General features: G+C 39.5%; 1 protein-coding gene across 2 annotated transcripts in view; it reads right to left on the bottom strand.

Annotated features, from left to right (window-relative positions):
• Positions 1 to 568: 568 nt before the first annotated feature.
• Positions 569 to 12,352, bottom strand: part of LOC137962823 (CMP-sialic acid transporter 2-like) — a 54,427-nt gene continuing 42,643 nt past the window's right edge. Inside the window, exons 12-17 of one of the 2 annotated variants that reach the window (XR_011115170.1) lie at positions 12,132 to 12,265; positions 11,970 to 12,049; positions 8,842 to 8,890; positions 8,659 to 8,725; positions 8,203 to 8,361; positions 569 to 1,079 (exon numbers count right to left, since the gene is read on the bottom strand). Coding sequence is in view for 1 of the 2 variants with exons in the window: in XM_068809910.1 (XP_068666011.1) it covers positions 8,675 to 8,725; positions 8,842 to 8,890; positions 11,970 to 12,049; positions 12,132 to 12,265 (314 nt within the window). In the remaining variant the exon portion in view is untranslated. The remainder of the gene's footprint in view (positions 1,080 to 8,202; positions 8,362 to 8,658; positions 8,726 to 8,841; positions 8,891 to 11,969; positions 12,050 to 12,131; positions 12,266 to 12,352) is intronic. The other variant, XM_068809910.1, reaches the window with a different exon arrangement.

Genomic DNA, 12,352 nt, shown 5'->3' with positions numbered 1-12,352 from the left:
GCTTCTTTGGCAATTCTTCTATCACTCTGATATCTATAGCCTCCGAGCTGCTCGCCAACACCCCCAACCACAGGCGCATCTATGAGAAATGGATCTGCTCTTACGGTTGAGCTCGCTTAAGCTTCGAATTTTTACCATTATAAAGTCAAAAGATGAATCGCCAAATGATAAAATAGAGATGATGGATGCTCATAATAGCCTAAGGTCTGCTCTTCTAATGGTTGTGTTTGTTAGTTAATTAACTATTAATTACTTTCCGTAAAAAAATTATTCCTTCTTGAACCACAAATGGGTGATTCGTAGATGAATGTACTTGAAATTTCATTAGTTCGTAGGTTTCCAGGAATTTCAAAGTGAAACCACATATTTCACTACTAGAAGGCTGCAATCTTCATGCATAACTGGTGGAAACGCCTGCATAGCGTCAAAAGATTCCTACGTTTTTCTATTTCTTTGTAAGAAAACATCTTATAACCAAAAAATTATATATATGAATTGGTTTTGACTGATGTCTGCACAGATAAAAACAGATATTCTGCCATATCTAGTATTTAATAACATTCACAAAGAAAAAGTCTCTTTTATCCCTTAAAATAACAAGCTGAGTAGATACGTCAAAATTTCTTCCATATCTAGTATAAAACGCAATTCCATGTTACACATTCAAAAATGGACAAAACAAAAGGGTAGAGGCATAAAGAATAAGGCACGCTGGCCACGGCCTCAAAGTGTTTAAAGAACAGGCAGAGGAAGATACAGAAGGACGATCATCAGTAAATTCTAAGGGAATACATGTTATCAAACTTCAACACGAAGGAGAATTTTGCTGCCTTCAGATGAATACAACCCAAAAGCTTCAACTATATCTTTTGCTCATTTTGGAACCACTCACTTCTCATCCTTTCTGAATAGCTCACTAGAAGCTAGAGCCAATTAAAAAAGACTGGCAAGAGTAGTGGACAGAAGAAAACAAAAAAGAATAGTTTCTCTTCACCTCTATGACATAGTTTATTGATCGATATAAGAACTGGCTCAACTGTAACTGAATGTCCAGCCAAAAGAATCTTCTTATGCCATTCCTGTCATAAATATAAAAGGCAAGCAATTTCAGCAAAATGTTCATACAAAAATGTCACACCTTTTAAAGTGAATTAGCTAAATTGGGCAGTCAATTTTCTAAAGCAAAAAGGATTGGCATTCATCACTATCTTGTAGATGGTAGTATATAATTCAGCCAATAATCTAATCAAATACGATAAGTATAGCTATTAATGCTTTCATTTAAAAAAAGAAAAGAAAAGCTATTAATGCCATATGGAACCCTTTTTGGTAAACATCATATAGACAACCCAAAGAGCAACCTACTGTAAATTTGCCTAAACAGGATCTGGAGCTTTCCTGATCTGACTGTGAATCATTTTCTAAAGAATCAAAGGTGGTCTAAGATTCAGTAATAAGCTACATTTTTGCAACACCTCAATCTCTATTAAGAGGTGTTGTTGGACTAGACCAACAACACTATGGCACTTCAAAAGATTTTCAGGTTAGATAAGGTTGTCCAATCTGTTCCCAAGCTAAAATCAATTGAACTGAGTATGTTGGATAAAGCTTCATTGTCCTTGTTTAAAATTACTGAAGCATGATAATCAAGTGCCATGATATTCGTTGTTATTTTTGAAATGGGTAAAGTTGATCAAGAGATCTATTAAATGTAGTTTAAGGCAGTTTGGTCATTTTATATGATCAGTATATTTCAATGAGAGTGCAGTCAAGTTCAGAATGTTTAGGTGTGTCTATGGTTCAATTTTTATCTTGTTTAGAAGTGTAGTTAGGTAGTTACAAGGAGTTATGTATAAGAGGGGAAAATATGTAACTTTATCTCAAATTCACTTAAGCGTAGGTCCAACCGAATTACCTCATTATGTATAAATAATGAGGTAACATCGTATCGGACTTCGATTACTAATGTGTTGCTCAAGTTTTTTACAGACTTATATTCGGAAGAATGCCCTAATAGGCGAAAGCTTCAGAATATCAATCTCTCTCGTCTCTCTCCAGCAGCTGCCTCTTTCCTAGAGTTGTCGTTTTCAGCCGGAGAAGTTGAGCGTGCTGGTTTAGGCAAGGAAAGTGATAGGGCGCTGGGCCCTGATGGCTTTAACGGAGATTTTTTTTAAAAGATTCTGGCCTCGACTCAAGGAGGATATCATAGCAATGATTAATGGTTTTTTCAACAATGGTATCACCTTCCACAGTATCGGCGCGTCTTTTATTGCCTTGGTCCCGAAGAAAGCAAGTGTGGAGAAGCCAGAGGATTTCCTGCTTATCAGTCTCGTCACAAGTGCTTAAAAGATTATAGCCAGAATCTAGGCTCATCGTCTAAAAGTTCTTCTCCCATCAGTTATCCATAGAGGACAAGGCGCTTTAGGAAGAGAGATTCTGGACTCCACTATGGCTGCTCATGAACTTATTGACCATTTCCGGTGCAATAAGGATCCCAGAATTGCCCTGAAACTAGATCTTGAAAAGACTTTCAACAGAGTGAATTGGATCCTGCTAGATGAGATTATGGAAAAATTGGGTTTTGGTGATCGATGGAGATTCTGGATCAGAAGTTGCGTGGGCTCAACCTCGTATTTTCTTCTCCTTAATGGTTCAGTATGTGGTAATTTCAAAGGGACCAGAGGAATTAGACAAGGTGATCCGCTCTCCCTGCTTCTATTCAATATGGTTGGTGAAGATTATGGAAAAATTGGGTTTTGGTGATCGATGGAGATTCTGGATCAGAAGTTGCGTGGGCTCAACCTCGTATTTTCTTCTCCTTAATGGTTCAGTATGTGGTAATTTCAAAGGGACCAGAGGAATTAGACAAGGTGATCCGCTCTCCCTGCTTCTATTCAATATGGTTGGTGAATTCCTATTCACTATGTTTTACTCGGCAAGTAATCTTGGGTGGCTCCCTCCTACTAGTACCAATCAAGCTTTTAATATTTCCATCCTTCAGTATGCAAACAATACTGTCATATTTGGAATCGGCAACACTGACAATGCAAGAAAGATTAAAGTGGGCCCAGGATTTTCTATTGATTGAGAGACAATGTTTGATTTTTTGAGTTCTTTTTCTGCCATAACCTTAGGGTTGATGGTTCCTAGTGCCCATTGAGCAGTTCTATGTCTGCATCACCTCTAGGAGGGTCGACATCAGCCTATCTTTTACCATTTTTGGCAGTTTATGGCAGAATTTACACTTATTCCAGGCTTGATGCATGTTGTCGACGCATATTTAAATTTTTTATCAAACCCTAATTTTTTAAAGTGGGGCCCACATAATCTACGCAGATATTAAAGTGTAGTGAAGCTATTGGTTGATTGTATTGATTATTATTTGTGCTTATGGCTGATTCCGATCATGCCCTCAAGGGAATTTGGAGGTTCTGAAGAGAGATACTATTTTGATTACTACAAAGAGGTTGAATGGACAAAACAATCTTAGTTGGTCTAAGTCAGTTCGTATCTACTTTAAGGCCAAAAGGAAGTCAAAATTTATTAGAAATGATCCACCAATCCCTATTACAGAAGATTAGAAAGCAGAGAATAGCCAGGTCATGACCTGGTTATTCAATAGTATGGATTCAAAACAGAGAAATTAGATTATGAACTGTGAGACAGACAAGGAAATGTGGATCTCCTTGGAAGCGTTATATGTACAAACTTTTCAGCCTGAAGCGAGATGAAAGAACAATTACTAACTACTACGATGAGTTACAGAGTACTCTGCAGGAAAATAAAATGTATCACCTTTTCACCACAAATGAAAAGGAGCTTCGAAAGTAACATAGGCAGATATATGTTGCAAAATTTTTAGATGAATTAGGATCAAACTTTGATGTAGTCAGGGCTTAGTTGCTTGCTTCATATGACATTCTACCACTTTCTACTACCTTTAACAGAGTTACGCATGCAGAGATAGCAATTATATCCAAATGAAGTAAAGAAGTTAGGGGTGTTAATGAAGCTGCACTTAATACTCTTGGTAAATCAGAATCGGTTAGAGGTTGTGGTGGAAGTATCAAAGGCAAAGGCCGAGATGGCTCAAGTAGAGGATGAGGCTGAATTAATGGTAAAGGTGACAGAAAGTATGTTCATTGTGGTTGCACAAATCATTTTTAATAAATACTGTGAGTAAGTTTGGCAAGCCTACATTGGCCAACTCCTTGGTTCATGACAGCCCTGAGTCCTCTGCTAGATCTATGGTAGGTATTCTACCAGATGCTATGATGAGTTGCAGCAACTTGACTAGCGCATCGCTCGCTTGACTTTAGCTTCTTCTTCCTCAACATTTGTAGCTCAGCCTACACTCCCTATTGCTACCTTTGCTAGTTTAAGAACGTCCGCCTTACAACTGCATCCTATGTCTTCCTAGCTTATTAACTCAGGCCTCTCCTCCCATATGTCAAGTATGTCATCCTTGTTTATTGATTTGAGTGATTTATTAGTTTTTAAACATGTTACACTTGCTAGGTTTGTGTCTTATGCTCAGGGAGTGGAAAATAGTTCACCTATCCCGTTCATGTCACATAAATTTGTGATGTTTGTTCCCAAATTTCCACTTAATTTGTCAGTTAGTCAAATTACAAAGTGAATGAATTATTCATTGACTTTTCATACCTCTCATTGTGTATTTTAGGATATCACGACAAGGAGGATGACTGGTTCCACGTGTGAGAGAGGATTACATCAGTTGGAAGGCTCCCCACAACAGTTTCCACCTGCATTTCATGCTACATTTTCACTCTTTCTATGACATTTATGATCAGGGCATCCTTCTCTAGTGGAATTAGTTCAACTATCCCCTACTTTTCCTTCAAATTTGTCGTTTAAGTGTGAATCATGAAAACTGGGCAAATAGCATTGAACTACATTTCCTTCAAGTCAAACAAAAAGTAGTAGTTTGTTTGAGATTGTTCATTTTGATGTATGGGGACCTTGTCCTATCTCTAGTATTTTCGGATGTAAGTAACTTTTTTCTTTCATTAATGATTTTACTCATACTACTTGGTTGTATCTCTTACGAGAGAAACCGAAAGTACTTGATGATGTCTTTAAAAAAAAGTATTTGATGTATTGCAAAGTTTTTATAATGAAATCAAAACAGTTTGATTCATCTCTTCATATTTTTTGTCTGACAATGGATAGAAATTTATGAATCAAAAGTTTGATGTCTTTCGCTAGAATCATGGCATAATTCATCATGGCCGAGCATAAAAATCGTCATCTTTTGGAAGTTAGATGCATGATGCGTATTCATACGAGTGTTCCCAAATCATATTGGGGTATTGTATGTTTTCTTATCAACAGGATGCCTTCTTCAGTACTTGGAAGTAAAATTCCCATACAAAGTTTGATTCTGTCAACTACTTTGTTTCCTCTATCCCTTCACATTTTTGGGTGTGCTTGCTTTGCCCATGTGTTTGGTTCTTCTATAAATAACCCGTCCCCTCGTGCAGTCAAATGTGTTTTTCGGGGTAATTTGGACACAGAATGGATACAAATATTTTTGTCAAGTCCACTAGAAAAACATTTGTATCCATTAATGTGACTTCTTTTGAAGATGTTCCTTTCTTCTCTACTTCCTATACAGAGTTTACTCTGTCCTTCACAAATTTAGATATAGTTGCTCCTGCTTCTGTCAAAGATGTTCCTAGTCCGCGACAGTCTATGACTGTAGTAAAGCCCTTGCACGTATATCACCTACGGCAAGCCACTCAGCAATGAGCCAAGGGTTCCTCTCTCGCCTGGTCTAGAATCCTCTTTGCCTACAGATCTTGAGATAAGAGATTTACACCTTCGTATTGCTATTCATAAGGTTGTATGTCATTCGACATCCATTGTCCAATTATGTGTCATTTAATTCGTTATCTATCTGGTACAAATAGTTTGCTCTATCTCATTCCTTCTTCTGTGCAGGGTGCTTTCTTGTCTTAGTGGAAGCATGTTATGGATGTTGAAATGGAGGTTTTACATCACAAAGGTACATAGAATTTATGTGATGCCCTTTCAAGCGCTACAGTTGTGGGATGTCGTTGGGTGTACACTATTAAATAGAGAGCAGATGGTTCTAGTGAACGATATAAAGCTTTTTTGGTTGCTAAGGGGTATACTCAAGCCTACAACATGATGTTTTTAAGACGTTCTCACCTGTCGCCAAGTTGACGTTTGTCTATGTTCTTGTTTCTATGGCAGTCAACCAGGGCTGGCCCTTATTTCAATTAGACATTAAAAATGCTTTCTTATATGGAGATTTAGAAAAAAGAGGTCCACATAGAACAATCACCTGGGTATGTTGATCAGGGAGAGACTTGCAAAAGCAACCTCCTGGGTATATTGCTCAAGGGGAGACTGGAAATGTGTGCAAGCTCAAGAAGGCAATTTATGGATTTAAACAGAGTCATAGGGTATGGTTTGATAAGTTTAGCCAAATAGTAATGTCTTCTAAGTCTACGCGATCACTCTCTTTTTATTATGAAACAGTTGTCTGGAACATTTTCAGGCCAAAGATCTAGATTCCTTAAAATACTTCCTTGGAATTGAAGTTGTTAACAGCAAAGGAAAAATTGTGTTCACACGAACAAGGTATGTTATAGATATGTACACGAGTATGGTTTGTTAGGTACAAAAACTATAGAGACACCCATGGAATTTGGCAATGATCTTCATGATGGGATTGGTGTTTCTGGCCCATATGACGGGCCCTCAGAAGATTCCAGTCATGGCAGAGTGGGAGTCTCCCCCTAGTGATTGCATTAAGCTGAACTTCGACGGAAGTGCTCTGGGATGCCCCAGACCAGCCAGGGCGGGGGGGTCTTCAGGAACCATAGAGGAGAGACTGTTCTTTCCTATGTTGGTATTGCTGATTCCAACACTACTGAGGTGACTGCTCTTCATTTTGGATTGAAGATTTTCAAAGACCGTCTACTAGGGAAGCTGCTGATTGAGGGAGACTCTAAAGTGGTCATCAATTGGTACTCCAATTCAGCACCCCCCCCCCCCCCCCCCCCCCCCATACTTGGCGGCATTGGCCAATTATTTCCTCTATTGCAGATATTGTAACCTCAATTACTTGTACGTATCACATTCCTAGATAAGCCAATTCTTTGGCCAATCTAAATTTGGAACATCCCAGCAATCTCTCATTGTTTGGGAAGCTTCCCCCTCCTTGTAATCTTGCTTATTCGAGCCTTTTAATACAACTCAACACTATTTCAAAAAAAAAAAAAGTAGTGAAGAGCTCCAGGACAAAACAATGCATCAAATATTAGTTGGAAAACTAATTTATGCCTCAATTAGTCGTCTTGATATATCCTTTTCTGTAATTATCATAAGCCAATTTATGGAACATCCACGCAAGGTTTATGTAGAGGATGCTTAGAAGATGTTGAGGTATTTAAAAGGGTCACGTGGAAAAGGGGTTGTTTCTTTAACCTCACAATCATTTGAAGATTAAAACCTTCTCAAATGCAAACTATGTTGGCTCTAAACTTGATAGAAAATCCACTACTAGATATTGTGTGTTATTAGGGGAAATTTTAGTAAATTGGAAGAGTAAAGAGCAGAATGTGGTGGATCAGTCTAGTGCAAAAACTGAGTATATAGCTATGACTCATATCGTAAGTGAGTTGAGGGTGAGATCAGTTGTTCAAGAGTTAAACCTGCGGATTACTGAACCTATGACATGTATTGTGATACCCAGGCAACTATGTTTACTGTCGGAAATCTAGTGTTTCATGAGATAACCAAACATATACAAGTTGACTACCACTTTATTTGATATGAAATAATGCTAAAGGAAGTTGTTACCCCTTATGTTCATTCTTGTGATCAAGTTGGTGATATATTTACTAGAGTTTTGAATATACGTAAATTTGGGGCATTTTGTAACAAGCTAGGGCTTCTAGACATATATGCTTCAGTTGGACAGAAACTATAAATGTATATAAGGGGCAGTTTGGTCATTTTACCTAATTGGTATATTTCAGTGAGAGTGCAGTCATGTTTAGAATGTTAGATGTGTCTATGGTTCAATTTTCATCTTGTTTAGAAGTGTAGTTAGGTAGTTATAAGGAGTTATGTGTAAGAGGTGTAAATATGTAACTTTATCTCAAATTTACTCAAGTCAATAAGAAGGAAGAGGGGTCGAATTCTGACCCTAACAAGAGCTCTCCTCTATGCTCCCTCTCTTTCAGCTCTTCTCCTTTTACCTCTTTCTCTCTTCTCTCATTCTTCTATTTCTCATTAATTTCAAACTCGTACTGTGACATTCTGCAAGTATAACCTCAATCATTTGGGTTGAATCCAAAGTTCTATCTGGTACAAAAAAGTAAAAAGTATCAGCTGATGCAAGAACTATAATGAGAAGATGCATCCCATATCTGCCTGAACAAGGGATTTGACCAAGAGTTTATGCTGTATCAACCTCAAAAACTGCAACTATACAACTGAATCATGATCAAATTCTATGCAAGTCATGAAAGGGATTTGATCAAGAGTTCGCAAAGGTCTATTATGCTAGGATCTCAAAAGAGAAAAGCAATGGAACCTGCAAGGTAAATACAATATGAACAGACGAAAGGAAGACAAAGGGAAAATTTAAGTGATTGTAACCTGCCAAACAGTAACATCAAGTTGGCAGAAGTGGTTGTCTGTCCTCAGAACCAATGCGATGGCTAGCCTGCAAATAAGGATTGGAATTCATATTGAATAGTAAAAATAATCAATGATACACTGACTACATATTTAGCAAGTAAAATAAAGCGTTATCCCAGTTTTCCAAATACAGACACTCACATCATCATTTGCTCCAGCTGCCATGTTAATGAAAGACATATCCTTTGACCTGAAAAACAAACCATGAAAATGGCTCAATAACAAAATAAAGTTTCATGAAAAGCACAAATTTCATTAAAATAGCAAGCAAGAACAAACATCCAACTTGAGAACATTGTAAACAGTAAAGCAAAAGCCTTAAACCTTACAGAAAGAGGTGTTAATGTTGATTAAATTAACATTGCCTCACAAATACAGCATAACAGAGAACCAAGAAATAATTTAGTTTCAACTTCTTCAGAGTTCACATCATCATTTGAAGATGAAAACAAAGAAGAAACAGGTTAAAAGGTTATAAGCAATAGGCATGGATGAAGAACAATACGAGTCTCTTAAAATAATTAATAAAGCATATTATTGCTCGGCTACTCGCTCGGCATTTAAAGATATTCCTTCCCCTGGTCATTCACAATGGTCAAGGTGTTTTCCTTAGGGGAAGGGACATCCTTGACTCCTCCATGGCAGCTCATGAGCTCTTTGACCACTTCTCTCGCTCTAGCGCTCCTCTCTTTGCTTTGAAGATGGATCTTGAGAAGGCCAGGGTGAATTGGGACCTCCTGCACAAGCTTTTGGGGCAGATGGGTTTTGGTGACCATTGGAGATTCTGGATCAGGTCATGTGTCTCTTCGACCTCCTTTTCCCTCCTCCTCAATGGGTCAGTTTGTGGCTTCTTCAAGGGATCCAGGGGTATTCGGCAAGGGAATCCACTCTCCCCCGTCTTATTCAACATTGTGGCTGAGCTCCTCTCGGCCATGACCTACAGGACGAAGGAGGTTGACTGGCTTGAGCCAATTAGCAGGATTGAGACTTTTGAGGTTCCTCTCCTTCAGTATGCGGATGATACTTTACTATTCGAGGTCGGTTCCTTGGAGTATATTGTGAAGATCAAGGCCTTGCTGGGCCTCTTTGAGATTACTTCGGGGCAGAAAATCAATTGGCAGAAGACATCTTTGGTGAGGTCCAACATCAACGCGGAGGAGCTTTGGTCCATGGCGAATCTCTTGGGCTGCTCTATCTCTACCCTTCCTGCCACCTACCTCGGACTCCCTCTTTTTACGTCTTGCATCAGCAAAGACCTTTGGGGCCCGGTTATTGAGAGGCTGGATTCTCGTTTGGCTACTTGGGGAGGTCACTTCCTCTCTAAAGCGGAAAGGCTTACCCTTCTTAAGTTTTGTTTGGCTGGGATCCCAACTTACTTTCTCTCGTTTATGCACTGCCCTGCTGTGATTTGCCACCAAATCGACAACTTGATGCAGAGATTCCTTTGGCGACGTACCTCTACCAATTCAAGTACCATCTGGTGAGGTGGAAGGATGGATGCACTCCCAAATCCAAGGGAGGTTTGGGTGTTAGGCTCTCTAAAGATATGAATATGGCGTTGTTTCTCAAATGGATCTGGAAATTCAACAATGCTGACAACAATCTTTGGAGATCAATGGTGTCGTTCAAGCTCAACTGGCATGTGGCTTGGTGGACCTCTAGGGGGGAGGAGAGCTCCCTCATCAAGGGAAGGACCTCGGCTTCCCCCAACCACGAGGTGAATTGTATTTGGCATCTCTTTGCTCCCCAAAGGTTAAGTTCTTCCTCTAAAGTGTTGGGCTTAACAGAATCCTCACTGATGTCAACCTCCAATGCGGTGGAAATTTCTGAGTGAGTATCATGTGCCCCCTTTGTGGCCTTGAGAAGGAGACCTCTTGCCACCTATTTGTGGCTTGCCCCAATTAGTGGTTCATTTGGATGAGAATCCTCAGCCGGTTTGATATTCAGCTCTGCCTGCCAGAGGACATCCTCTCGGTCAGTCGTTTACTTCTCGGGATCCCCCTCCCTAAATTAGGGAAGATGATCATCTCTGCTTGTGTTACTTTCATCCCTTGGGGCATCTGGACGGAAAACAATAATAGGAGCTTCAACTCCAAGCATCTTTCGCTAGACCGAGTCATTTCCTCTACTAATGGCCACATCTCAGCCTGGCTCCACTCCAAGGAGTTTTCCACTCTTTCGGAGCTCTCGCTCAGGGAGAACTGGAGCACTATTGCTCGTATGGGAGGCCCTTTGAAGTCTCCAGCGTTGTAGCTATGGCAGCCCCCTGATTTGGGCTACATTGAGATGAACTTTGATAGCAACTCCCTCGGCAATCCTGGCTTGGCCAGATATGTTGGTGTCTTTCGTGATTCAGATGGAAGCCAGCTTTTGTCCTATTCAGGACCTATGGGTATTGCTGACTCCACTGCTACTAAGCTTCAAGCTCTCCTCAAATGCCTCATCATCTTTCGTAAGCATTTCTCCGGTCCACTCCACATTGAGGGGGACACTGTGGTGATTGTTGGATGGTTCTCCTCCCCCACTTTCCCGTCGTGGCGCCATTGGGATGTGTACTATTCCATTATGGAAATTCTTCCCCATATTACCTGTATTTGGTCTCATGTCCCTAGATTTGCAAACAGGTGTGCTAAGCAGGGGGCCTCCCTCTATGCCCCTCTTGTTAGGGGGAGGCCTGCCTAATCTTGTTTGTTTGTTTCTGGTTTAATCAATTCATCTCTTTCTAAAAAAATAATTAATAAAGCATATTGTTATTATTATCATCATAATTTCTTTGATCAGGAGTTTATCAAAATTGCGTAGATCAATATATTTTTGCCATCATTCAAGAATCATGGTGTTACGACTTGCCAAGTCGACCCACAACTCAGCCAGTTCGACTCGGAAATGGGACTGGGCAGGTTGGGCCAAGGGGCCAAACTTGATTCTTCTGCAAAGGGTGAATCCTCCCCCTCACCAAGTCTGACCCAAGTCTGCCCGAGTTGCGATCCAGCTCAGCAGTTCAACTTGGAATTCAGGGATCCAAGTCAGGTCCCAGTTCCAAGCCATAACACCCTGTCATCACTAACTTTATAAGAGGTGACACTGAATAAAAAGTTGAGTGACAAACATAACCTAGCCTTTGACCTACAAATTCACTATCAAACAAGCAATAAGAGAGAGAGAGAGAGAGAGAGAGAGAGAGAGAGAGAGAGAGAGAAATTAAATACTCATGGAAAGTAATTAGCAATTAATTAAGTCACAAGCACAGCCAATAGAAGACAACAGACCTTATACTATTCTGAGCATCCATCAACTCTATTTTGCCATTTTGGGGTTCATCTTTCACTTTAGAAAGGGATGAAAAGAACTGGAAGATGGAAAAGTAAATGTAAGGATAGTTCACAAAGCGAAATAAATAATGAGGAAAATGTTTTAGTCATTGACATCACCTGGTGCATTGAAATGAACACAATTGAGATTCCCAAAATAAAGTTTATCGTCAGGGTATGACCGAATAAAGCAGCAGAAGCAAACCCAGTAAAAATTGTTGCAACAGTTGATGAATATTTCTTCAAAATTGTATCTGAAAAGAGTGCAGACAAATCAGTTAGAATACATTTCAAGTAAATGACTAATGGAAAAAAAAAATTAGCAGCAGATCTTAAAAACA

The sequence above is a fragment of the Aristolochia californica genome, unplaced genomic scaffold, assembly GCF_029961685.1.
Source record: "Aristolochia californica isolate CCGP_79_NKW_82.1479 unplaced genomic scaffold, dmAriCali1.0.hap1 SCAF_4, whole genome shotgun sequence".
NCBI lineage: Eukaryota > Viridiplantae > Streptophyta > Magnoliopsida > Piperales > Aristolochiaceae > Aristolochia > Aristolochia californica.
Note: the sequence above shows the minus strand (reverse complement) of the source record. Positions and strands in the feature narration are given on the sequence as shown.